Source organism: Cricetulus griseus (assembly GCF_003668045.3).
Source record: "Cricetulus griseus strain 17A/GY chromosome 1 unlocalized genomic scaffold, alternate assembly CriGri-PICRH-1.0 chr1_1, whole genome shotgun sequence".
NCBI classification, from domain to species: Eukaryota; Metazoa; Chordata; class Mammalia; order Rodentia; family Cricetidae; genus Cricetulus; species Cricetulus griseus.
In genome coordinates, this window is record NW_023276807.1 from 141,124,117 (window position 1) to 141,151,826 (window position 27,710).

Genomic DNA, 27,710 nt, shown 5'->3' on the forward strand with positions numbered 1-27,710 from the left:
CTGGGCTGATTAACCTTGCTTGAAGAAAGGCTGCAAAGAGAAAGGTGGAAGGAAGTATTCTACTCACAGATACATTCTGCTGGGTACACAGTAGTTGAAATTTTCCCTGGGGCCACTGAGATGGCTCAGTAAGTAAAGGAGCTTGCCACTAAACCTGATGATGTTAGTTTAAGCCCTGGGACCAATAAATTGGGAGGAGAGAAGCAACTGTCATGAGTTGTCCTCTGATCTCTACACATGTACCACAGCACATGTATGTCTACATGCATACACACTTAGACCCACAAAATAAATGAATATTAATTTCTGAATTTGAATGCCATAAGACAAGACTTGTATTCCTGGCTTGTCTAAGTGCTGCCTTCCCTAATGTTCTATGGGTTTCAAGTGTTATAAGTATCTTCCTAGTCCCTTGTATAAACACAAAAATATTAAAAATAGCAGGGAATTGTCATCATTTCCAGGCAGACTGGGAAACTCAAACACCGGAAACCAAGCAAACTTCTTGTTGCATTTCAAAGTGGATGGAAAAAATATCCTTAAACAGAAGGAGACTTGGTTAAAATATGACATACATTTGACTTAGGCTGGAAATCTGGTCCTTTATGGACAGGTTGCAAGCTGGGATTTAAACACACCCCCGACACCTTCCCCACTCCTGCTTGGATAGGAGACACCTGTTACCTCCCAAGTATGAAAATAGGACCTTGGCCTTTTAGCTTCATGAGTAGCACTTCTTGAAATGACAAAGTCCAGAGATAGCCCTTAGAGACATTAAAGTATACAGCTTTCCTAAGAAATAGCCTTTTGCAGGAGCTGCAGACACACTTGGCTGGGCCTCACCTTAGAAGCCATGTTCCTCTCCCCTGGGCCTGGGGACCACCGGCCATTGCTGATCTGGCCAGCTTCTAGAAAGATGTCTGGGCTGGGCTGTCGAACCTGGCGGGACACGATGAGATGAACACGTCTTTCACTGGCCTGGACAAGAGGACATCAAATTAGCCACTTCACAGACCTGGCTCCAGGGCCTTACCAGAGTACCCCTTTCATTTCTACTTTTAAATTTAATGGAAGAATAAAGTGTCAAGCATTTCTTTTCTTAGGCAGTGCCAGAGACTGAGCCCAGGGTCTCTGAGCAGGCTAGATAAAGTACTTGGTCATTGAGTTCTACCCCAACCCCTATAGATTTCTTCATTTGAAAAAGTGTAGTCAAAGATGGAAGGATATATATTTGAAAACAGATTTATTTTGTTCTTAATTATGTGTAGGTGTGCATGTATGCATGTATTATGTGGGCATGTACATGTGAGTGCAGTTGTCCTCTGAGACCAGAAAAGGGTATTGGATTTCCCTGAAGCTGGTGTACAGGTGGTTATAAGTCACAGGGTGTGGTGGCTGGGAATGGAACTCAGGTCCTTGGCAAGAACAGTGTGCACACTTAATCACCCATCCATCTCTCCAGCCCCCACTCTAGATTTTCTCATGTCAGTGCCCAGCTTCTACTGTGGCAAAAGCATAAACTATTTTCTTTAACTTGAAACCAGAGGGGTAAACATCGCTTCAAGGCAAAAACCTAAGAAAGGCCTGACTCACGCAAGCTTTTGAAGAGACACCATCAGGTCTTGCTAATGTACGTTTAGTGGCAAGCTCAGCTGCAGACAATCATGGCTGGAAGTCTTGCTGAATAGAGCAAGATGCATGGTGTGAAGTACACTACATCGATTCTAGCTCAATGGTCAGCAGTAAAGAGAAGCGGTTAGAGGCAGCAACCCTGACACTATAGAAATGAAAATACTGTGTCTGCAATCTTAGAGAGTCAGGCATTGAACCTTTGGAATGCAGGGATGACATTCAGACTAAAGCCATTACCTTGACCATTTTTAGTGACTATCACTAATTCTGATCCTTATGCACACTGGTACTTAGGCAGAAGATTTGGAATAGTAAATGTATTGCTTATTGGGAAGGTTCATTCCATGCAGTAAGTTACTCACTAGCTCTCCACCACAGGTCAGTTTCTCATATCCCTGACTGTGGGTGTCAGAAGCCAGACATGCCAAACCCCAAGGTTTCAGATCTGCAGGGCATACAGACAAGACCCTAGGCCTGAGGATCTCATAGGAACAAGGCTGATTACTGAAACTGAAATGGCAAGTGGATCCTCCCATCACTTTAGTGAAAAGTGGTGATGGAAGAGTCATGGCTCAATTTGGTTAGAAAGGTACCTGGGAAAAAGGTTTGGGAACCAAGAAGATGGAAAAATGTAAGGTCTGATAGTTGGCCTCGTTATTCCAGCTCTTGACTACTGACTGCAGTGGAAACAGACACAGATGAGCCTGTCTCTCCTGCATGGGCATGGGGTCATGGAGAAGAAAGATCATAAAAGAAAGACCAGGTAGTACCTGCTTGTCTCCATTAGCTCAGACAGTGGGAATCAAGATGTTTGCTTTTCTCTGGCTATGGTTTGAGTGTATGTATTTCCCTCATGTGTGGAAATCCTAACCCATGAGTGTTGGGAATCTCTGCTCCAGTTTCATTCCTCCCATTCCAGACCCAGCCCCTCAGAAAGCCCACCAAGGGTCAGCTCCTCCCCTGGGGCTGCTCATTACCACGCCTACAGGGTATTTAAGACCTTGTCACCCTACCTGCCATGTGATTTGTCTCCTGCCTTTTTGAGAGTCACCTGGGTGTTGCTTTGCTCTGTTTATTAAAACCTGATCTTATTAATTCAGTTTGATTTGGCTTATTGCATTGGCAGAGAATACCCAATAACTGGGGATCCAATACTTATCACTAAGTCATTTGGGGATGGAGATGGTTCTGTGGATAAAGGACCTACTGAACAAGCATGAGTACCATGTAAAGATGGAAGAGGTAGAAAGGGTCTGTAATTCTGGTGTCCCTATGATGAGGTGAAAAGCAGAGACAAGAGAAGCTGGCTGGCACATCGAATAGCAAACAATAAGAAACTTTCAAACAGTGTGGAAGGTAAGGACCAATACTCTAGGTTGTTCTCTGACCTCCACATGCCTCCTGTGGCATGACCATACCCACACTCACACACATGAATGCATGCATCACACACAGAGGTTTAAATGAGAGGAGGCATTTCCAGATACTGAGCCTGCCCATATCTTGATGGTTGGGATTGTAAGAAATGCATTTCTGTTGTTCATATTAATAAGGCAATCTGTTTATGGAACTTTGTTTCCATAGCAGTCCACGGAGACTAAGAAACTACTACTCTCACCTTTGTTTCCAGAGCACATAACTCCCTCTTCCCCTCAGGAACTAGGGCCTTAAGAACCAAGAACTCCGCCAATGCAGTTGGATCCTCACATTTGTCCAGCACTGACCAGCCCAAACCTTCCTTACAATGTTATCTCTGTTCAAAGGTTCTCTTGAAACTTGGGGGTCATCAGGTGGGTGGTTATAAATTAGACTAATTTTTAATCCAATTGTTGGGTATAGTAAGAATATTATAAATATCACAATGGATGGTCAGCTAGGTGAAATGTTCATTCCGTATTCATGGCAGAAAATGCTATCAAACAGCCCCACAGAGGAAGCTTGAATTTAGCCTGTTTTCCTTTATGCATAGCCCTAACTAATCCAGTCAGTGCTTGTGTGCCTTTCCTTTGCTAGTCTATCTTGAATTCCCTGGGGTCCCTTACCACATCTGAAGCTTGCATCAGAACAGAACATACACGAGTCTCCACATGTACTTAGGCACACACACACACAGAGCTCACAGGTAACACACCATGAAGAAAAGCTAACTCTGTTCAATTCCTGGAAGAGAGTGTTGCAGTAATTGTGCCTCTTCTCTGGATTGCAAGTTTCACTAAAAGGTTATCTTCAAGAACTCGGTGAAGCAGAACTCATGGGAAGATAAGTAACAATGAACATTTAGGTCAAAACCTCAATCACAGAACCCAAATTTTCTCTCTTATCTTTGGGGAAACTCCACTGTTGAGAAGGCTGTTGGCAGAGCTTCAGCTCTGAGCTGGGATTGTGTCCTGTCCGTCTTGGACAGTGAGCAGTGCATGTTCTGAGCAACTCCTTAGAAAAAAAGTGAATGTTGCAGAGTTATACATGGCTCAATCCAACAGGCAAAATCCAAATTGCCAAGAAGCAACCTGCACAAGCTATTTATTCACATTTGTGAGCACACATTTCTCATTGGGCTTTCAAATGCCAGCTTGAGAATGGAGCCTTGGCAGGACCAACACTCCAATAAATAACACTGGTATCAATTTACTTGCAAATAAATCCTCTGCAAGGCTGGCTCTGGGGCTCTTACCAGCCACCTCATGAATTGTTCACAGGGAGGCTATTTGGTGCACTTTCTTTCACAGCGTTGGAGATATGAGGTAAGCTAATGTGTTGGTCTTGGCACTAACTCCTGAGCAGCTGGAATCAGGCTTGAGAAGGTCCCTGGTGGAGAGCCTCACTGTCCCTGGGGAGGAGTTGGGGGATGGTTTGGGGGGTTTGTGGGGAACATGGGAGGATGGGAGGGTGAGGGAATGGAGGGGATGGATATGTAAATATGAGTGGTGATTAAAGAATTTAAATAAAAAACCCAAAAAACAGAGAGAGAGAGAGAGAGAGAGAGAGAGAGAGAGAGAGAGAGAGAGAGAGAGACAGAGAGAGAGAAAGGGTCCTGGGCACTACAGTCTTGATTTCCACTGGTGTGACAGTAACACATGAAAGGGGAGACAAGGTACAGGCACAGGAAGGATGAAGGCAAGAATGCTTCCTAGCTTCATACCCACACATATGCAGGAGATGTGCTCATCAGAAATGGGAATTGGTGACTAAGAGGACCAGTGCTATCTATAGGCAGAACAAAAGTTGATAGAAAACCTGTATTTGACAGTGCAAGCTTCCCACCAGCCAAGGGTTTCCCCTATTTGTAAGGAAAATAAGGCATTTGCACACATATATATATCCCACACACATATACACACACACATATATACACACTCATATATATCCCCCAAATATAGAATATTATATATGTTTAATTTATGTAATAATATATCACATATTATATATAATATATATATATTAAATGCTTAAATAATTTGTTTTTTGAGACAAAGTCTCACTATGTAGCCCTGACTGGCCTGAAATTTGCCATGTAGACCAAGCTGGTCTCTGTGTGAATGCTGTGCACCAGGTGAGCAATGGCTCACATGGGTTTACCTGCTGTGTTTCTTGCACTGACTCTATAGACTTCAAGAAGTCTCCATCTTCTCTGGCATGCTGCACAGTGTTATTCTGTGCAAACACATGGAATGGAGGCGGGGGCAAATTGACTGCTGGATATCACCAATGTGCTCTGTGGGGTGGGTAGACTCTGGGCACAGTCTAGGTCCACAGGAGAAGCATATTTGCAAGGGCAGTGCCTTGACACAGGCAGATGAGGGCTGGAATAGGACCTACAGAATCAGCTGTTGGGACAGCTACCTTCTACTTTAGTCTTCATTCACTCATAAGGGGTTTTCTTGATCATCTCTTCCTCCACCTTAAGATAGAGTCTTTTAGGAATAAGAAAATGAGTGGTGATGGAAATACTGCTGATGAGTTATGCAGGATCATATAGATGTCAAAGACAAAGTCAAAATAAAAATGTGGTTCCTGGGTCCCTGAATCTGTTGATTGCTGTGTCAGCATTCCTCTGTCTCAGCCCCACTTCTCTTCAGGGACTTGGAGGTTGCTACTCCCAGGATTATTTCTCTTCCATTAAGGAACAAGCCTGTGGGGGATATTGTGTTGGAGAAAGGCAGTGGGGTTTCCAGGCCCTTTAACACAACTGCACAGAAGATTCATTCTCATAAAGTTTAACTTGAAGGGCTGTATTGATTTCCAAGTATCACTTTCTCAAGAAAATAGGAAATTTAGAGTCCTATTTGGTAATCTCTTAGGCTTTGAGATTTGAGCATAAGGAGATTTAAGTTTAGTCTACATGCACTAAATTTACTCCAGGACCCTGGTAAGACAATTTATGTGAACAGGGGTTGGATTCCACATGAGCTGTGCTGATCTGCACACACACAGATCTAGCAGGTCTTATTTCACTGGCAATTCTTATTGGCTCCCAGGGACTTGAATGTTTAAATTACCACAAAAGTTCTGCCTTTTTCTTTCCAGGTACAAAGCACAACTCATGAGCTGGAATCCTGTCTTTAGAGTAAACGTGGGTAACATGAGCCTGGCACTGTTTACTTTTTGGCTCTGTCTGAAGCCCTATCACATTCTTTTTAAAAGTTTGAACAGGCTGATTTTCAGTTCTTTGGTGAAATAACTGTATTTTTAAATATTATTTCATACAAGGAACAAAAATCACACATATGGCAGTGTTACTGTATGCCCCTACTTTTCCCAACCTCTATAAATTGATTTGATTTTTTTTTCAGTTTCTGGGGTTAGCAAGGAAAATAGATAGGGGGAGATGGGGAGAAGGAGAGAAAGAGAGAGTGGGGAGGGAGGGAAAGGAAGGGAAGGAGGGAGGGAGGGGTGAGGGAGGAAAGGAGGGGAGAGAGAACTCATGGATGGCTACTCAATTTAAAAATTCATAATTGCTTTCTTTGTTGACTGTATATACTTGAACTCCTAAACAAACATAACTCACTAATCTGAGTTGCATATGGATGGGAATTCCTCAAAACAAGCATTTCTCTTAGAATTCCTAGATTCTTGTGGTGATAACGGTAATATGCTGACCCTCTGGGATACAGATGTGGAGACATCTTTTTTTCTCTTTGATCTGTTATCTCTTTGTTCTGTTATCTCAAGTATGACATCAGATAGTTCCAAAAAGTTTGTTTTCCGTATACTTATTCTAGTAAGTATGATTAAAAAATCTGGAGGGATTAACAATGGTGGAAACCAGCATGGTCCTTGTTAAGATGCTAAGAAGCCCATTGTTCCATGTAGGAGGTGTCTTTCTCTTGAAGACTTTTCTTCTTAACGGACCTTGACTCTCTACACTGGGGACTTGTCTACCCAGGCTGCTGCTGAATATGATCAGGTTAGGGGTTCAACATAAGTAAAGTTGGTCCAATTTAAAACAGTTGTGGCCTCTGCAATAACTCTTTCCTGAAGTAATGTAGGAAGAAAAAAAAGTGTAGTTTGATGGGAGAGAACATGGCCAAGAGGACATGCTGTCTGGGAATTTCTTTGTGAGGCAAATGTGATTCATGGGGGTGGACACACATGGGCAGCATAGCCAACGGCCGGGGCCGGGTGGCAATTTGAGTCTCAGTCTTTGAAGGGTACTTAGTTTAATCCCTTCAGCCTGGTGTGGGTTACAAATATTGCAAAAATAAAATGTACTCTTCAGAGACAGCAAGCCATTACTTAGCTTTTTTTAACAGCATTTATTTTTTTACGTTTCTTTTCCAGCGAGCTTTGTCCTAGACTTTCTGAAAAAGTAAGTTTTCTTTCTGCTTATAAAGCAGATTGGCTTTGTTTAGTAAGCAAAGGGATTTTTTTAAAGGAATTCCCACTATTAGGCAAGATTCTACTTCATACATTGACTTTCTCAGGGAAAAACATGTTCTTCTGTTATTAATCTTCAAGAGTAAAATGCCATGTGTAATCAAGTTTTTTCCCAATAACATAAAAGTTTTTCTTTTGCCGATTGTGAAAGTACAGTTGGCAAAGAGCTTCAGAGTGGGAGTTGCACTAGGTGGCCTGCAGAGGGGGCTAACAAGCATAACATGAAAAGAATATTGACAATTGCTTAGGGTCTAGGTTTTAAAGATGAAAAAAAAAAATTAAGCTAAGATAGTGTCTTCCTGAAGAAAAAAAAGGGACTTCTCTTTCATGTGTGACTGTTTCATCTTTTTTTTTCTAGTCTAACTCTGCCTTATTGATTGTACAAAATCAAGGACAGGAAGTTTTCAAGCTCTGAGAAGCAAGTGACCATGGCTACCTTGTTAACACTGTACTGGGCACTGCTTGGTACATAAGGGCTGCTCAACCAATGATAACTGACCAAAGTCAAAGGGATAAAAAGTAGAGGTTACCTCATAGGGTCAAAGAGCATGTAAAAACAAATGTCAATCTGGTTCTGTGGTAAATGGTTTGACAAAAATAATCCTTCAGAGAAGGAATTGACTAAAATGTAATATATATATATATATATATATGTTTATAATATGACTAATTTATTAGTTAAGTATTTACATATAATAAACACTTATTCATCAAGTGCTTAACCTTGCTAGGCATTGTTCCAGGTACTTTTATAATATAATATGCTTCTACACTTTTCTAGATAGGCAGGTAACCATAAAATAGGAGCAAAGCAGAACTGGAAGACAAAGGTAGGGGAGGGAGGGAAGGAGAAGGAGGGAGGGAGGGAGAGAGAGAGAGAGAGAGAGAGAGAGAGAGAGAGAGAGAGAGAGCACACATACACTGTAAGACTATCAGCAAAGGTCATGACCCGAGGTACACCATTTGTGTCATTTGGGCTCTTGGACAGTAGCATTGAAACTGCCAGCCCTTCCTTGACTTCCCCAGAGGGAGGCTCCAGTGGCACACATGATAAGGGGCCAAATGTTCCTGCTTCTGCGGGTTTTTTGACTGGGATCTTAGGGTGACTTCTGACCCACCTGAATCAGATGAGCTGCACTTTCTGGACTGCCAAATCGAAGGTCATGTCCATTGATGGCCAGCACACGATCATTCTCCTCTAGCTGGCCATGTCGGTCAGCGACACCCCCATTCAGCACATTGAAGATGAACACCCCAGGTTCGTCCACCCTGCGCACCAGCTTTATGCCAAGCTGCTCCTCAGGGCTGCTTTTGTTGAGAATGACATGGAAGCTGTCATCCCGAGGTCCATAGGACTCCAGTGCCTGTCCATTGCTTCTGCTACGGAACTTCTGCTCACGCAGCACTGTGAGCTTCAGCACTTGGCAGGGCTGTCGAAGGAGCCGCAGGGCGTAGTTATGAGGGACGTTGCTGATGTCCATTCCATTGACCTGGGGGTGGGGCCATTCGACAGTGAGTGTACCTACCATTAGCCTTCTGAGAAGGTCCAGGCCAGCATGGGTTTGATCCTCAGCATCACAAGAATCAAATGAATACAAGTCCAAGTCCACAGAGTAACCAGGATATTGTCCCCTAGCCTGCTTCTCTATCTCCTTTTATTCTGTATTCAAAAAGTCTAATTTTCCACAGTAATTTTCCCTCCTCTAGGGCGCAGCACTGCCTTCCTTCACCCATGTACTTGCACAGGCCCATATGACAGTGTAGAATCCTCCTGTTAATTTCTGTTACCTGCCAATTTTAGTTTTTTAGTTGATACTGAAGAAAGAAAAAAGTTGAAAGACAAAGGCATTTTCTTATTCTATTCAAATGACTGTGTGTGTGTGTGTGTTTTGTTGTTGTTTTTTGAGACAAGTTTTCTCTGTGTAGTCCTGCTGTCCTGGAACTCAATTTTGTAGATCTGACTGGCCTTGAACTCACAGAGCTCCAGCTACCTCTGCCTCCCTAGTGCTGGGATTAAAGGCCTGTACTACCACTGCCTGGCTCAAATGACTATACTCTTAAAATGAGGTGCACGCAGAGCACAGGCCTGGCCACTGATCTGCACCCCAATATTAGATGATGATATCCAACACTATTTAGACCAAAACAAGTTGATTGTTTTTTTGAACAAAATTTTTCTTACTGAGTTACCCATACTTTCACCTCCAATTACTCTGTGGTGTGTGTGTGAGGGGGTGGGGGTGGGAAGAGAGAGGGAGAGAGAATATGTGCTTAAATATGTGTTTGTATGTAGAGTATTTGTGTGAATGCCCCTGAACATGTGTCAGTGTTTCATGTTATAGTATATGTGAGCATGCCTGTGCACATGTGAGTGTATTTGCATGCCAAAACATCTGTGTGAGTGTGCCTGACAAAATGTGGATGTCTTTGTATGTTATTATATTGGTGTGAATGTGCCTGAGTGTGTGTGGAGTGTGTTTTCACATTATATTATCTGGGTGAATGTACCTGAGTGTGTATTTGCCTGATATGGTATCAGTGAATGTGCCTGTGTGTGTGTGTGTGTGTGTGTGTGTGTGTGTGTGTTTTATGATATGGTATCTGTGAGTGGGCCTAGGTGAATGTGAGTTGTATGATATGGTACCTGTGAGTATGTCTGGGCGCGCGCGCGTGTGTGTGTGTGTGTGTGTGTGTGTGTGTGTGTGTGTGTGTGTGTGTGTGTATGATATATAGTATCTATGAGTGGGCCTGGGTCTGTGTGAGTGTGTTGTATAATATGGTATCTGTAAGTGGGCCTGAGTGTGTGAAGGGGCTGTTGTATGATACAGTATCTGTGAGTGGGCCTGAATGTTCATCTGCAGGTGTGAGTGTAACAGTGTGTATAGGAGTGTCAGGTACTGAGACGGATGTCTGCAAGGTCTTCTGCTAATACTCTAACTATAACGGACTGTGGGGCTTGAATCATTTCAAATAAGCTAATGCACAAGAACGTTTCTAGGCTATTTACTGAAAGGCAGAACACTATAGCCCTCCTTAACTATACCGAACCTGGGCCTCTCAGTGGGGCCTCACTAACCATCCACAGGGCTGCTGCTGCATCTGACTTTCTGGCTTTAATTATCCTGGCTCCACAGGCCCAGCCTGGAGGCTACAGCCCTCAGTGTTTGTCACCACTCTGGAAGAAAACAGTTCCCAGCAGCTCTGTACTCTGCTTAGATTTGGGAGTTTGCTAAGAAGATTGCTGTACTTGAAGCCAACTGTTAGAGGCACATTGGAAAAATGAGCTTTGAAAGGACCTTGTTTGAGGTCAACCACTGCCTCTTGCTGAAACTCAGAGATGGACTGGGCTCCTTTAGTGAAGACAAGGTACCCCCTTGTCCAAACACAAGGGAACACTACCAGGAAGGTGACAGAGCCTATGATCAAGGGAAGTTATGGTCATCTGATATAGGTCCCTGGCATTTCTTTATCTTCAAGTTGCCTCCAACTAAGGACCAAAGAATAGAATTTTCTTATGCAGCCCTCCCAGACACAGTAGTATCCATTGGGAGAGGGAGAAAGCCCTGCTGTGATTGGGGTCCCAGTATTTGTGGCCCACTTGAGTGATGGGCCCTGCCTGGTGGACATCCCAGAGACAATGTCAACATTTCTGCAGTAACCCTTTCAATTATTTCTCCTCTTATCCCAATTAGTTTGCCAAACAAACAGCCCACGCTGAGACAGGAGTCCTCCCTCTGCTTCCTGCAAAGGGTGGGATGGAACTGTTATCTGAATATCAGATAAGAAGTAGATGAGCTGGGAAGGCATGCTAGTCCCTTTTGGCTCACATTTGGCATCTGTCTGATAAGCAACAGCTCTCCCCACTTTCTTTTTGTCCTGAAAATTCTTCTCTGAAGTCTCCCTTTCAACCATGCCTAGGAGGACAGTGTGCCCAAGTCAGGTCATTCCACCCCTGAGTCCCTGGGAATGCCTCTAGGTCATGAGACCAGATTAGAGATGGCTGTTGAGCCACAGGAGTGTTTCTGTAGAAGGGGGTCTGGACACAATTAGATCAAACACAACAGTTGCCATCAATGTGCTTATTTTATACTAATGTTTATTTTAAAAGGAGAGGCTATAGGAGGAGCAAGAAGAGAAAGAACGTGTAAAGTGGAGAAAGAAAAGGGTGTAGATGAAAACAGTAGATGGGGAGAGAGAAGACAGAAAATGATACAGTAACAACTGTAAACAAACAGTAACTGTTTATAAATGGGCGGAGGAGGAGAAAGACCCTTCCAAATTATATTAGAATTCTTCATATGAGATTTATCTCAGTATAACTGTGGAAAGTGTCTGTCTTTATTTCACTATATCCACTCCATTTGCCATCTACCTATTCTCTTATCCCCCATTTGTCATCTACTTATCCACCCTCCTACCCATCCATTTACCCAACCACACGTTCATCCATCTGCCTATGCACCCTTCCATCTAATTATCCATCCATTTACCTATCTGCCCATCTAATATTAGCTCTGAAGGATCTCCCTATTCCTCCACACATCCACTTATCCACCCATCTTTCTGCACAACCCATCTATCTATCCCTCCATCTATCCATCCAACCATTATCTACTTTTAAAGATTTAGAGTAAGTGCCTTTCATAGCCTACAGCTCATGATCTTGTAAGCGTATAGTTACACGATCATGCCTTTTGGGCACCTTGAGAATGATGTCGCCTGGCAGCAGCCGTCCATCTCTGGCAATCACTCCATCACGATAAATATGCTGGATGATGATGTGGACCAGTGGGGTTTCACTGCCTCCAACAAGCCTAATGGAGAGGCTTTCATTGGGATCCACTCTATTGATTTTGATGCTTGTAATTTCACCATCTGGAATCAGGTGGTACAACCTTGGGAAGACTGAAATGAACAAAAACAGAATTTGTTTCAGACCTTCTTGCCAAACTAAACTGTTCATTGTTCTTTGTGCGTGTTTCCCACTTTCCTGCCTTGGTGCCAGCATATATTTCTCTGCTGGAATGTTTTTCATCCTGGGCTGAAACCCAATTTTTCCTACAAGGCATGCATGAAATAATCCCTTCCAACTAAACTTTACCCCAATCCTTCTTTTCCTTGTTGTCTCTACACACATGATTCCTGTAAGGCTGATGCTACGTCTCATAGCATTCAACCTTCCATCATTGCTACCTATACTGACCTCTCATATCACCAAGTGGACTCTAGAATCTAGCAACTGGCTTCACTATCGGGCTATACGTAGCTGCCTTAACCTGGCTGTCCCAATATTGATGGTACTTGGTTGACTGCTTCGATTAATGTTTAAACTGCTTTGATTACACAGCCAAGGCAGTAATTTCTGGCTGCCCCATGCTTCTCTGCACATATCTTTCCGTACATGAGAGCCTTCAGCTGACGCTTACTGATAGAATAGAACAAACTAATGAACAGATGTCTTTAGGGAATGAACTGTGATTATACTGCTTTCTTATCAAAAAACAAAACCAGAATCTGTTCTTCTGTCCTCTTAGATTATTTTGGAAGATCTCAGACACTCCGCTTTTCAGGCTCCAGGAATCATCAGCCCTCTAGCAGATACTGCTGCCAATACCAGGTATTCAAAAGACCTAGTTCACTGTCAGGAAGAGGCCATGATCTCAGTCTTATGGCACCTTTTGGAGCATTGTTCCTCATCCACCTGGATCACTTAACTCAGTGCTAGAGAGAGAAATCAAAGATTATGTGAGTGAGCTGGTGTTTCCTAACTTTAGTATTTGACCCAACCCTGGCTGTGCCAAAGAATAGCTTCGTGGGTCACTATGCAGCTCCACAGTCCTTTATTCGTGTGTGTGTGTGTGTGTGTGTGTGTGTGTGTGTGTGTGTGTGTGTGTGTGTGTGTGTGTGTGGAAAAGCACAGAGAGGAAGCTGTAAAGTAAGGTGACCATTTCAGGAACACCAGGCTTCTGATGGTAGTTACACTCATAGCCTCATTAGTTTCCCAGGAGCTAGATGTTCACAGCCACGTCAAAATCCACAGGGACAGGCCCTTGGGACCAAGAAGCCAGAAGCACTGGTTGACACTGGTTTCCACTGAGGGGACACCAACTTCTGAGAATGTGTCACACCTAGGCTAGCTGTTAAGTGGCTCCTTTGTGTAGCTTGAAGTTCAGTTAGGATGCAGATGCAGGGACAGTCAGTGCCCAGTAGCTGCTGACAGCTGCCTTCGTTCTAAGAGTCTCCTTTAGTTTTGTTACCTGGAAAGATATACTATGAGCCTGGTTCTGTATAAGCCACTCTTCGGGACTATTTTCAAAACCCATAGCTATGGTTCATTTGTTTAAATGAACTCAACTCTTTATGAAAATTATACAGGAAAAAAAACCTACTTGCAATTACTATACAGCATAATTAACCAGGTAATGCAGTGGCTAGCGGAAGCCTGTGACATTGTGAATGTGGGTCTTAAATTCTAGGTTTAATTTAATGTCAGCAAATGGCTTCTGCAAGGCTGTGAGTAGCTGTCTCAATCTGTCAGTTCCTAGTGCTAACAGCATGTGGGTGACTGGGCTCAATTAATGTTTAAACTGCTCAGTTTGTATTAAGTAGCCTTTACGCATATGTCAGAAGATGTCTGGTATCAAGGGAATGGAAACTTTCTGAAAAATGATTTTAAGCAAAGAAAGTCTTGGAAATAATCACCAAAGCTCCCAATTCTCCCTTTCCCCTTCCTCCTTTACAACAGACATAAACATTGTTCTCCTTAATTTAAACAACTGGAGGATATCTGAGTTGATTAGAAAGGACATGCCCAACTCCACGCTCTTAAATGATGATTCTTAGAGCCAGACCAATGAGATCCTCATGACTTCAAGGGGTTAAAACGATTCTTTAAACTGTCAGATTATCTTAGTGGAGACACAAAAGAATTTGGTCAAAATTCTTTGTCTGAAGACTACATGATTTAAAAACATTCTTTTCTGGACATTGAACTAAAAAATTGAAATGCACATTTTCAGGCCTCCTACCAACCCTGTGATGGTGGCTTCTCGTCTCTGTTTCCAGGTGAAGAGTTAGGTTGGCAGTAGGAAGGAGATGGAGAGTGTAGGTTGGCCAGCAGCCGAGAGGCACGAGAAGTCACACAAGCACTGAATGGGACAGCATGGCAGGCTCGTGGTGAGAGGGCACATAGACAAGCCAGGAGACTCACAGGCTGCTCATGAACTTTCCAAGGGCAGAGTAAATAAAGTTCCTGGGACTTTAACTTCCAACTCCAAAGAGTGTTTTGGAAGGTGTCAAAAGAGCCAGATCTTGAAGTTAAAATCCTGCTCTCTCTCTCTCTCTCTCTCTCTCTCTCTCTCTCTCTCTCTCTCTGTGTGTGTGTGTGTGTCTGTGTGTGTGGTGTTAGTGGTTGTTTAGCTGTGTGACTTTGGGCTACTTGCCTAACCTCTCTGGATCATTTTCCTTATCTGTGAACTAGGAATGACAACCCTTCTTCTCAGCATTCTTATGACATATGCATGATTTAGAGCATTAGCTGGTACTGAAGAGCTGTTCTTCTTCTTAATGCTGTTATTTTACTGTATAGTTTAATAAAAACCAGATGTGGTACACGCCTGCAAGCCCAAGACTCTCAAGAGGCACAGGTAGGTGGATCACTGTAAGTTTGAGGTCAGTTTTAGACTAGTAAGTTTTAGAGTAACCAAGACTGCAAAGTGAGACCCTCTCTCACAAAACATTAATTTAACCTAAAAGCTTCAATATCAAATAAAAAACAAAGGTGGAAAACAGTGTCTCCTCAGCTCAACTTACACTGGGGAAGATATAAATCATACATGAACTAATATACAATAACTTCCTTTCTGTGGCTTCATAGGTCAACAAGGGCATTTGGAACAAGTTGAGTGACCTCTACATGCCTCAGTATACTTTCCTGAAAACAAAGATACAATGACAGTGAACCATCCTGAGAGCCACACCAATGAGATGCCAGTGACCTTGAAATGTGCCCCAGGCACATGATGATTAAATGAGAAAAGGCACATAGAACCCTTAGGGTGTCTCCTGTATAGATGTGACAAGGATACAGTACATGCCAGCCTGTCACAGATGCTTTGCAAGGGCCCACAAGATAGGTCAGTGGCTCAAGGCACTTGGTGATTGGAGTTCCAGCCTCAGGTCCCACATGGTGAAAGAACACCAACCCTCACAGGTTGTCCTTTGACCTCCACATGCACTGTGACCCATGAGTACACATGTATGTGGGCAGGTACACCCATCTCCACCCACCCACAATAAACAAATGAACAAAGAAAATTAAAGCAATGAATCAAAACAAAGGAATTAACTTGATGCTTATCAATCTCTACAGAACTCATGGTAACTTTTTCTGTTTCAAAAGAAGACTCTATAGCGCCGTGTTGTGAGAATGACAATGATGTGTTTCCCCTCATTTGTGTAGAAAGATGACAAAGAAGACAGTTTCAGTCCTTACTCAGGTGGAGAGGCTAATTAAGGTTAAAAACCAATGCTGTACCCTTGGGAAGGGAGGGGTCACAGAGGGTGGGTGGTGGTCAGGCTGTCACCATCCCTGAAGTGACTCTGGAAACCCAGTCTGTGGCCAGCCTGGGGATGGGGGTGGGGATTCTGTTTACCTTCAGGGACAGTGGCATTCTCAGAGTTCTCCCTGCCCTGGTCAGCACGGTTGGCAACAGCACTCCCACTCTTTGTCCTTCGAAGAACACTCAGAGCTCTGTTAATCTTTTTGAAAGATCGGCTTCTCATAGTGGACCTCTCAAAGGGCCTCGCTGAGGAGAGATGTAACAGAGACAGGAGTTACAGGTTCACAGCCACCATCCTTTAGGCAAGTGCGCTGATATGTGCCTGTAATCCTAGCACTCATGGGGTTGGACAGGAAACTCAGGAAGTCAAAGCTAGCCAGGCACACAGTGAGACTTTGCCTCAAAACAAAAAAGTGACAACAACAACAAAGAAATATTTTATGTATAAAATACATGAAATGGGACAATACTATTAAAATAGTGATTGCCTCTTAGTGGTAAGAGTTTATCTACCTGCACTTGTAATTTTTTTTGTAATGAAAAACATATCCTATTTATGTAAAATCTTTTCTCCCCCTTTAGGTGAGAGTGAATGTAATAACACTTTTAAAGTAGGCAGGGGAGGTCCCCACATGTCAGGAACCATAATTCATCAGGCCTCACCTCAACCGCCTTCACCAAGTCAGATTACACAGCAGTGAAGATTTGAGCACTCACAGTTCCATTTTACTTTGGAGAACTGGACGGAGTGGCTGCCAAAACTACCAGAACCATTTCCCCTTTTGCAAAAACATTTCTAGAACTTTCCGCAGTGAGTATTCTACAGAGGGCAATCCCAGGGAAAACCAAGAGCCTATTCACAGACACCCACCCATTTGACTCACCCCTAGTTCGGTTGCTCCGGCCGGAGTCTGAGGAGTTGGTTACTGGCTCACCATCCTCCACTGTGGACACATAGGCAGGGTTGTCTAAGCCAGGCTCATCGGTCATTAAAGAGATGGTGGCAGCTGCAGAAACTTCTGGGGAGAGTGGCATTGCTGTGAGGCTGGCACAGCCATCAGTGCAGCCATCTTGTGAGCGCCTTTTCCGGTCCTTGGTCAGGCCATAGTGGGAGGCACCTTTGCAGCTGGAACAAACCCAAAGGGGCAGTTAGAATGTTTAGTAGGGTTCCAATACACACATCTGTCCCTGTACACCCCTCCCTTTTCACACATACTAATTCAATATATGCTTGCCAGCCAGATACATAAATGACTTGAGATAATAATTTTTAAAATTGCCTATTACGTTCTACTAGCATAATCTCCACATTGGCTGCTGAACAGTAGGAAATTAAATCTACCTGACTGGGGTGTGAGGATGGAGGCCTCTAGCATTTGGACTTGGCAGTTGCTTCTAACTGGTATCTATTTTGACTACGAAAGCCTGTCATCACATTCTCACTCCTTTCTTTTGGGTTTGGTTCCACAGCACTGGACATAAATGTACGAGGCCACTCCCAGATCCTGTATTTAGCTGACCATGGAAACAGAATTGCCCTTGCCACAAAGCCACAAGGTTTACTCAGAACTGCTATTCTCTAGGGGTAGGCGTGGTGGCTTCCATTCCTGTCCCATTCCTGTCCCATTCCTAGGGCTGGTAGGGCCTCCCATGCTTTTCAGAGGGACCAACACCAGGGGCTCTCACACACTGGAAAATGCTGCATCACCAACATTGGGAGAGAAAAACATCTTTGATAGTTTATTTATTTATTATTATTAACAAAAGAAACTTCTTCTGTGCATTTCCTTCTGTCTATCCATCTTACCATTTCACTAAAAAACAAACTTTGTAAAGTAGACCAGTCCTTGCTACAATAGGGAAGGGAAAGGATGCCCAGGGCGCATAAGACCAATGTTTGAGCCAATTTAGATCCTTATTTTTTCACGAACACATTTCATTGCCACTAGGCTAGTCATTTCAGTTCACTGACAAAGGTTCTGGCCAGGAACTGGGGATGTTTTGTACTGCTGGAGAAGGTAGCCAGATGACACAACTGCTGTTCCAACAGAAATCTTACTAATGAACTCCTTCAAGTGGCCATTTGCCTAACACAGTCTGCTCACTATGTATTGGGTATTCTTATCAGTTTATTACACAAACTCCATATCAGTGGTTCTCAACCTGTGGCTCACAAGCCCTTTGGGGGTTGAACGACTCTTTCACAGGGGTGGCCTAAGACCATCGGAAAATTCAGATATTTACATTATGACTCATAATTTATTTAGGACTTATAATTGCAGTTATGAAATAGCAACAAAATAATTTTATGGCTGGGGTCTGCACACCATGAGAAAAGGGTTGCAACATTAGGAAGGTTGAAAATTGCTGCTGTATATGATTGAAATTTTATTTTCTATTTACTTGCTTATTTTTTTAACATCTGTGTGTGTGTGTGTGTGTGTGTGTGTGTGAGAGAGAGAGAGAGAGAGAGAGAGAGAGAGAGAGACAGAGACAGAGACAGAGACAGAGACAGAGACAGAGAGAGAGAGAGTTCACATAAAAGTCAGGGAATAACTTGTGAGAGCTATTTCTCACCTTCTACCATTTGGGTTCTAGGGAGGGATCCAACTCAGGTCTTCAGGCCTGTCAGCAAGTGCCATTATCTGTTAGACCATCTCTGTGGCTTTCTTTTATTTTTATTTTATTCTTTTTTAAAGAAAGCACAGTAGCCACACTGTGATGGGGATATTTAAAATGCACATTTGTTTATTTATTTAGGTTTTCTGGAACAGGCTCTTGCTATGTGGTCGAGGCTGGCCTGGAACTCACCATCTTCCTACTGCAGCCTACTGTGGGGGTGCACTGCTGCACCCAACTGAATAAACATTTGTAAAGTCACTTGAGTCATGTTTTATGTCTTTGAAAGGAGACAGGAGCTACTGGGAGACTGCAGTTGGTGGACTTCAGACTGACTGTGGACACACAGAACTGACTGGAGGTATCCTAGAGGCAGGATCAGAATACTTGCCCTGAATGTACCTAGCTGTGTGATCTGAAGTAATTAGATTAGATGGTTAAAACTTCTGCCCTAGGGACTGGAGAGATGACTCCGAGGTTAAGAGTTCTGGCTGTTCTTACAGAGGACTTGAGTTTACTTTCTAGTACCCATGTCAAGTATATCACACCTACCTACAACTCCAGCTCCAGAGGATTCCATACTCTTCTGGCCTCAGTGTCATTCTCTCACACACACAATCAATATACACACTCACTGTAAACAATTGGTGCACCTCAGAATTTAACAAACCCTAAAAATTATCCATACTGCTTAAGATTTTCATCCTACACACAGTTCTTGGCAAAAAGTTTGGTTGAAGTTCAGCCACGAGTTTAGTACCTTGCTTTATGTAGTCAGTTCTCAGGAAATGGAAGTTATTCCTTGAATGCAGCCATTCTGAGACACTCATTTCTCTTATTTTCCCATGTCTGAGATCAGGATATCCTAAGGACTCTGAGCAGTATCTGCTGACAAGCAGCAGTTGTGATGTAAGTAATACTGCCTGAGCATGGCTGATGCCATTGCAATATTGACATGCCCCTCCCACCGTGCTGGGCTCATGCTTCTCTTTACATCACAGAGTGTAGTTGCCATGCAAATGTCTTACAATAGAATCCATCATGGACATATTACTATACCCATAGATCCCATCCCTCAGCTGTCATTGGAGAAGTGTTTTCTTGAAGTAGATGGCAATTAACACAGAGACCCACAAGCAGGCTATGGTAGAGAGTGTGAGACACTCTGGAACACTTAGTCCTAAGTGGGATGTCTTTGTCAAATCTCGTTCCTTAAAGCTCGGGGATCTCTACAGATGAGGAGGTGGCAAAAGTGTAACAGTCAGAGGTGGTGGACGCTCTAAGGAAACAGTGTCTTCCTGACACAACAGGACTGATACACATAAAAACTCAGAGAGATTGAGACAGCACACATATGACCAGAGTCCCACTATTAATCCAGAAGCTATCTGCAATTGATACTCCTGGAAAAGGGGAAATAAGTTTTCTCCAATGGAGTGTTACTAGGTATATAAATTACACTTCCATGCAGGCTCCACGCCCCAGAGTAGTTGGCCATCCCAAAACAGACCCTATGATTTTGTGTGCTTTTAGCTTAGTTTTATTTTGTTTTTCTTATTGGGTTTTTGTTTGTTTTGATTTTCTTTTCTTTCTTTTTTTGAGGGAGAAAGAAAGAACACAAAGTTGTATTGGGTCGGAAGTGGGGGCAATCTGGGAGGAGCTGGGGAAAGGGAAAGAATATGATTAAAAGATATTTATAAAGAGGCCATTATACTTCAGCATTGGAATGAAAAGTTACTGAATATACCAAAAAAGAAAGGAAGAAAGAAAGGAAAAGAAAAGAAAAAATGCAGAGGAGTGCCAATTTTGTTTTAATGAAACAGATATCTATCCCTAGAAGAATGTCAACAATGTTTTTATTTTCTTGTAAGGGAAAAAGCAAATGCTTTTTTGCTTTCTTGATTTATTTTATTTATTTTATGTGTATGAGTATTTTGCTTATGTGTATATGTGTCAAGTATGTGCATGTCTGGTGCTAGCAGAGGCCAGAAGAGGTCATCGAATCCCCTGTGAGTTACAGATGGTTGTGAACCACCATGCTGGTGCTGGGAACTGAATCCATGTCCTCTGGAAGAGCAGCTAGGGCTCCTAACTGCTAAGCTCTCTTTTTGGCACCAAAAGGCCCCATTTTTGGACTGGAGAGATGGCTCAGTGGTTAAGAGCAATACTGTTCTTGTATAGGACCCTCATTCAGCTCCCAACACCCATGCCCTGTAGCTCACACAATCTCCTGTAATTCAAGATCCTGAGGGACATGACTCCTCTGGCCTTCATAAGTACTCCTCCTGTTCTTATGGCAACATGCTCTGACAGACAGACAGACAGACAGACAGACAGACAGACAGACAGAAAGACACACACACACACACACACACACACACTCTCTCTCTCTCTCTCTCTCTAAAAAATAAAATAAGTACTTAAGAAAATGTTTTCTTTCTTAGAAAGACACTTCCCAAAGAGATGAAAAACAGTTCTACTTTTGTCATAGAAAAGGATCGCCCATTTCACATCAAGCAGTGCAGCCTAGGCCAGAGGGAGTTACCAGGTTGACCAAAGTGCATTTTAAAGCTGATGGAGTCCAGTGTGAGCAACCTAGCCATATTTAATGGTGTTTGGGGTGATTTGACTGGAGACATATCTTAAGACTTCCTTTTCTTGTCAGTAAATACAATGTAATGCTTTTAGTAACCAGTGGCATTTTAAATGTGATGAGATGTGGTGTTAGTCTTAGTAGAAAGGGCTGTGATTACACAACCTCACACCCTCACTTTCTAGAAGATGGGCTGGCCAGTAAAAGCCAGAGCTTATTTTTTTGAGCTGTCCCAAGACCTCCCCCTGGGAAGCCTTAACATCCCTTTTGAATTGGTGAGGTTTTTACCATCCTCATCAGTTACTTTGGCTTGGAATTATTCTGCTTCAGAAGAAAGTAAAGTGGTTGATATAGGGAATTTAAAAATTGGAAGAAATACTGTGTGATGGAAAAACTCCGCGCCAAAGCTGTAACCTGAGAGCAGAATACTTCTCCATAGGCCAGCAGCATTTGGTCATCAGTGCATAGAAAGGAAGTTCATGACTTGTTAGTGGATTTGGAGACAACCTCTCCTGTGGGCAGCAGCGCCCTTGGCCATGTGCTCAGCCAGAGCAGGAAATGCACCCAAGAATACTGGTGACTGGAATGGCACAAGCTATGGCTTTCTTTGAGGGACATAGCCTGTCCCATTGAGAAAGTTGAATCTCATTCTGGTGCCTTAGGAGACCTGGAGAGGATAAATTCCAGGACCATACCATTAAGACACCATTGCTGTCTCAGATTCCTCCCGAGGCTCTAAAGACATATGTTTGAGTCCAGAAAAGGGAAATGGCATTAAATGAATGACTAGACTTCTCCTTGGCACTGTATTCCTAGCTGTAATTATAATAGCTGGGGAGGGCGCAGAATCTACATGGAAACACTGAGACTCATAAGTTCTGAAAAAATCCCAGGGTAACGACTCATCCCTTAGCTTTCTCTATCTTCTTGGCTTAGCCTGAATCTGAGGCACTGAGTGATGGATGAAAGTGGTGGCTTGTACTTAATAATTATCGCTTCTGCAGTGACTAATACCGGGGCCTCTTGATTTACAGGCACAAACGAGGGTTGGAGAAGAAGAGCTGATTAATGTTGGCCAAGACAGGAAGATAGGCTGCACCCTGGGCTGTGTTCAAAGCCAGCAGGATTTATGCTCCCTTCAGTTACCCTGAGCCTTAAGTACTCTCAGGTGCTGATGGCCATGAACTTGAAGGATGAGCATACGGAACACAGAACACAATTTCTCCATCACAAACCACAAACTCTGGATATGCTATCTGTTCAAACAAGCATCCTGAGATCATTCTTCTTGGTACTGATGAAGTCCAGGTCCCAAGCTCCCCTTCCACTGAAGCCAGCAGCCGAGTGACAGATCAGTCTGCTTCTGAAGGCACCACCAACAGGTGCCCTGGAATTTGGAGTTGGGGGAGCATTGAATGTGTGAAGAGAAAATGAACCCCCTTCTTACAATAATCCCGAGTCTGTGCTATGTGTTGCTAAGGGGAGCTGAAAATTAGGCTCTGGATGGACCCCAGACATGGGTCACAAAGGTCCTAAGGGGGGACCTCCACAGGGCTCAGCTTGCCGGGTGGAGATGGTACTAGCTCATTTGCAGGAAAGGGCTCCCTGCTGTCTGTGAACTGGCCCACTTATGATAACATGTAAGCTGCCCACAAGAAAGCAAGCCCCTACCCTCACAGCGTCATCCGGATAGTGCAACCCTCCCTTGAGGTAATCTTCTCGCTCCCTCTCTCAGTGCACTCCTGATACAAACGTGATTCAGCTCCTCACTCAGAATCCATTAATTGCCCTGTCTGCTCTCACTTTAACCCAGGGACTGAACTCACAGGTTAGTGAAGCCAGCGAGTGAAGAAACGAGCGAGGTAAGCCAGGCAGGAACTGCAGTGAACAGTGTTGATTGTAGTACGGATTCAGTTGCCATTACAGAGCTTTTTGCTGAGAAGGCTAGTCCAGTGTTGTCAGAAGCAACCAATCTGAATACTAAAATCCACATTTTAATGTGAAATCTTTTTTTTAAACGTTGGCAACAAATTGTGCTTTAAAACACTGTGTGGTCCAAACAAAGCAAACACACATGTATCTCAAAGAAAAGCACATTCCAACCACTGGTAAAAAAAGAAAACTCCAGTGTAGGAGAATTGGGCCTGTTTCCCTCTTTTCAGTTCTCTAAGAAGCAATATGAATCCAGGAGGTGGTGGCGCACACCCTTAATCCCAGCACTTGGGAGGCAGAGATAGGGGGATCTCTGAGTTAGAGGCCAGCCTGGTCTACAGAGTGAGTTCCAGGACAGCCAGAGCTACACAGAGAAGCCCTCTCTCAAAAAACCAAAACCAACTAATCAAAGAAGCAATATGACTCTATGGCGTTCTGCTTTCTGCTACTTGTATGAGGTGTGAGGTGCATGTACACACAGAGGCAAGCCGGGCACCCAAGAGGGCTCCCCTTTCTCCCACCTGCCCCAGGCCACTTTTCTGACAAATTGGACATCAATAATGAATTCTCAACTGTTTTTTCATTTTTTCAAAAGAACTAATAGTTTGCCTAAAGCCGGAATTTAACTGGAAAGGAGACATCTAGTCCTATTAGAGACACCAATTATTTCTTCCAGGCAAAGGGAGTCAATAGTGGAGGACTCCAGAGAGAAGTGAGTTTCCTGCCACCAGCTGGCTCTGGGGCTTTTGATGCTCTGTCACCTGCCTAGAGGAGGATGAGTGGCCTTGAATCTGTGCTGTAGGTAGAGGTCCAGAGACCAGCTAGGAGGCTCTTCTGCAGGGAGAAAAATGACTCCAGAACAGAGCAGTGGCTGTCCCTCGTGGAGGCCATAAGGAAATAAGCTGTGTGCTGTCGGGGTATTGGCGATCCCCAAGGATGAAGTGCTGCTCCTGTGTGCTCAGCCCTACCTCCTCTGGGGATGCCACCCTTGGTCCTTCTGACATCATACCTCCATGGTTTTGTGCTTGGCCTGGCCCACCTTCCCTCCTCTGGCTTACAGTCTCTCGCCTTCTAATCCACTTAAACCACACCAAAACCTTTTCTTTTTATTCAGAAATTCCTTGGGAAAATGTTCTCCTTTGCTAGTGGGATGGAGTCAGAGCTCTTATTGACATTCCAGGACTTCATGGGTCCATATCGCTCTCATGGTATCTGGTAGAGTCTGGCAACTAAATGGAGGCTAACTACAGGCAGCAAATACCCTTCAGTCTCTTGCTATGTGCTCTGTTTCATGGATGTGGCCTCATTTAACCCTCCCAACTTTCCTGAGACACTAGTTCTCACATATCACCTTTCCTATAAAGATGAGGAAGGTAGAAGGGAGAAACACCTCATTCAAGGCCACGATAAGAAGTTGGGAGTCTGAACCAGGTTGTGAGTTCCATGTTTTCTTCCCTCACACAGCCTGGCCTCCAGCCCAGAGCTTCCCTGAGCTCCAGACTCAGCAATCAGACATTCCACATCCTCACTTTGACATCTAATATACATCCTCAACATAACATCCACACATCCTGATTTCCCCTGCCAAGCCAGTTCTTCTTACATCTTTCCCATGGTGTTTAATAGCTCCTTACATCCATCATATTTGTTCTGGCCAAAAACCTCAGACTCATCCTTGATTCCCCTCTTTCTTTTGGTATCCCATGAACAATCTAACAACAACAACAACAACAACAACAAATTATCCAGAAGATTCTCATCACTTCTGCCACTCTGCTCCACCTTATCACTGGGTTATTGCCCTAACCTAACTGTTCTATGCTTCATACTGTTCTTCCCATTTATTATCAACACAACATCTGCTATGGTTTTAACATGGTTTGAATGTATCCCTCAAGGATTTGTGTGTTGAGATTTAGTTCTCCTGTTAAGATTATGGAATTTTAATCTGAGCATGCCATTTGGAGATGGGGGTCTTCGGGAAGTGATTAGGATTAGACAAGGCCATTGATATGGATGCTTGTTATGACTGAATGCTTCTGGTCTTATAGAAGGACAACAGTCTCTCCTGTCTTTGCCATGTGATTCCCTGAGCTTCCCATGGCACTGTGCAGTCTCAGCATGGAGGCTGGGTCTCACCACCCTCATGTTCAGACTCTTCAAGATAAGGGTTCTGAATCCCTATCAGATTATGAAAAATAGTTGTATGTAATGACTGCTGAGATGGTGATCTTCACAGAGAAACACTTACCTGAATAGTTATTTAGTTAAGGTAAATATTTAAAAGAATATTACAATTATTCACTTATGGGGGAGGACATTCTCAGAACATGTGTGTGGAGGTCAGAGGACAACTTGTAGAAATTGGCTCCATTCTTCCATATGTGGGTCCGGGGAATGGAACTCAGGTCATCAGGCTTGCTGGCAAGTGCCTTTACCTGCTGAGTTGTCTGTTTAGCACATGGAACAGTATTTTAAGACCTAAATATACCATCCAAATAATGCAATTAATGAATTTAAGTTCTAAACGTCGTGGCAGTTTCTATACTAGACAACTATGGTATGGACAGGTGAGGTAGCACACAGTTGATATGATCAGGTATGGTAGCACATACTTGCAATCCCAGTATTTAGGATGGTTCAGGAGGACTTGAGTCAATGTCAGCCCGGCCTACATAGGAAGACTGTCTCAAAACACACACACACACACACACACACACACACACACACACACACACACACACAAAGAGCAAACAAAAAGAAATGAGAGTATATCACAGTGAGATGATATTAACTAGTTGAGCACCACAATCAGTTCAATAGAATGAATCAGTGGCCACACAGCATCCCTCTCTAGGATGGAGATGCAGCATTCTTCTCTAGGATAAAGACGCAGCATCCCTCCCTAGGACAGAAATGCAGTATCCCTCTCTAGGACCGAGATGTAGTGCCCCAATCTCAGAGGGAGATGCAGCATCCCTCTCTTGGATGTAGATGGCTTCCCCTCTCCTTTTGAGGCTTGGAAAGAGCCAGCTCATGGATTCCCATGTCTTTCCTGGATGGTGGTAGAGACACAAGTTTGACTTCCACTAACTGGTTCACTCTGAGCAACCACAGGGCTGTAAGTAAATATCTGTTGAACCCAACTGAGAAACAGTCATCCATGCAGCATTGCGCTGACACAGAAACACCATGCTGGGATTTCCAGGATACACCCACATGGCCCTGACAACATATCATTACCCGTGGTTGACTGTGATATGGGCCTGGGCCTCTTTCCTTCAGCAAGCTCATCATATCCCTTTTCCCATATGTTTCAAAACCAAAATGATGAGGAAGGGAGAAAAGGCAGAATATATTTTCATCTGGCCTTTATTTCCCCCATATACTTCATTACACATTGCTTTGGGGGTGGAAAGTTCTCACTACAGTGTTGCCCAGGCTGGTAAGATAACCTTGGCTTTATAATTCTCCTGCTTTAACCTGCTGCATGCTGGGATTATATACCTGTGTTCCATACTCAGTTTCAGTATGTGTCTTAAATTATGCCTATACTCAATACTAATGAGTGCTTTTGGCCACATACCTCCTTTTGATACATGACACTGGTACAGTGGGGGCTTTTTAGAATAGTACTAAAAGACATCTCCTCATTCAGTGAATCTACAGAGGGTCGAGAAAGAAACACGGGGTGGTGAAAAAATACAGATTTTCAGGTTAAAAACATCTAGTTGGAAATCAGATCTGCCACCTTACTACTCTGAAAATCTAGACAAGTTCCCTGGGCAGTCCCCCTGATTCATTTCCAATATGTCAAATGGGCCCAGTGATATTTATTTACAATGAGGTTTAAATATTCATGTGAAATGCCCAGAACTTCTTTCTCTTTCCTTGATTTCTTCTTTTGAGATAGATTCTCACCATGTAGTGTACACTAGTCTGGAATTTGTCATCCTCCTGCCTCAGCATCCTATTGCTAGGCTTACATGGTTGTGCCACTGTATTCAGCATTTCCCTTTTAAATGACCATTCCTTCTCTCCCAAAGAGTATAGCTTGCAAGAGCACACTCATGCCCGTCCTGACCCTCAGCACAGTACACAAAGTGCAGGCAGACAGGGCATCACAGGCTGTGTTAACACAGCTTAGGTTTGAGAGTAGCTATTTTTTTTTGTCTCTCTCTTATTAGATACTTTCTATTTATGTTTCTAATTATGCTGGCCTAGACATAGTTGCAAGTTGCCTTAATCCTTTTTTTGGAGGGGAGCAGGCAGACTGTATATTTTAAATATATGACAATATTTCATAAGTCTTTAATGTAAAGCACTAGAAATCTCTATTGTGCCTGAGATAAAAATAAATGCATCAGACATAATCTTCCAGACACTTCCACTGAGCCTCCCGAGCCCACCCTCGAGTTGGAGCCATCCCTGCCAATTGCTTCTCATCATGCTGCTTGGAAGAGACTCAAGTAACAGCAGCGCAGTTTCTATTAATGGGA

The 27,710-nt window shown here is 43.4% G+C and overlaps 1 protein-coding gene across 1 annotated transcript in view; it reads right to left on the bottom strand.

Moving 5' to 3' along the window:
* Positions 1 to 17,543, bottom strand: part of Lnx1 (ligand of numb-protein X 1) — a 32,093-nt gene extending 14,550 nt beyond the window's left edge. Inside the window, exons 1-6 of the mRNA XM_027390899.2 lie at positions 17,410 to 17,543; positions 16,952 to 17,193; positions 16,161 to 16,313; positions 12,209 to 12,411; positions 8,625 to 8,996; positions 844 to 978 (exon numbers count right to left, since the gene is read on the bottom strand). Coding sequence (XP_027246700.1) covers positions 844 to 978; positions 8,625 to 8,996; positions 12,209 to 12,411; positions 16,161 to 16,313; positions 16,952 to 17,102 — 1,014 coding nt within the window. The 5' untranslated portion in view covers positions 17,103 to 17,193; positions 17,410 to 17,543. The remainder of the gene's footprint in view (positions 1 to 843; positions 979 to 8,624; positions 8,997 to 12,208; positions 12,412 to 16,160; positions 16,314 to 16,951; positions 17,194 to 17,409) is intronic.
* Between the last annotated feature and the right edge of the window lie 10,167 nt (positions 17,544 to 27,710).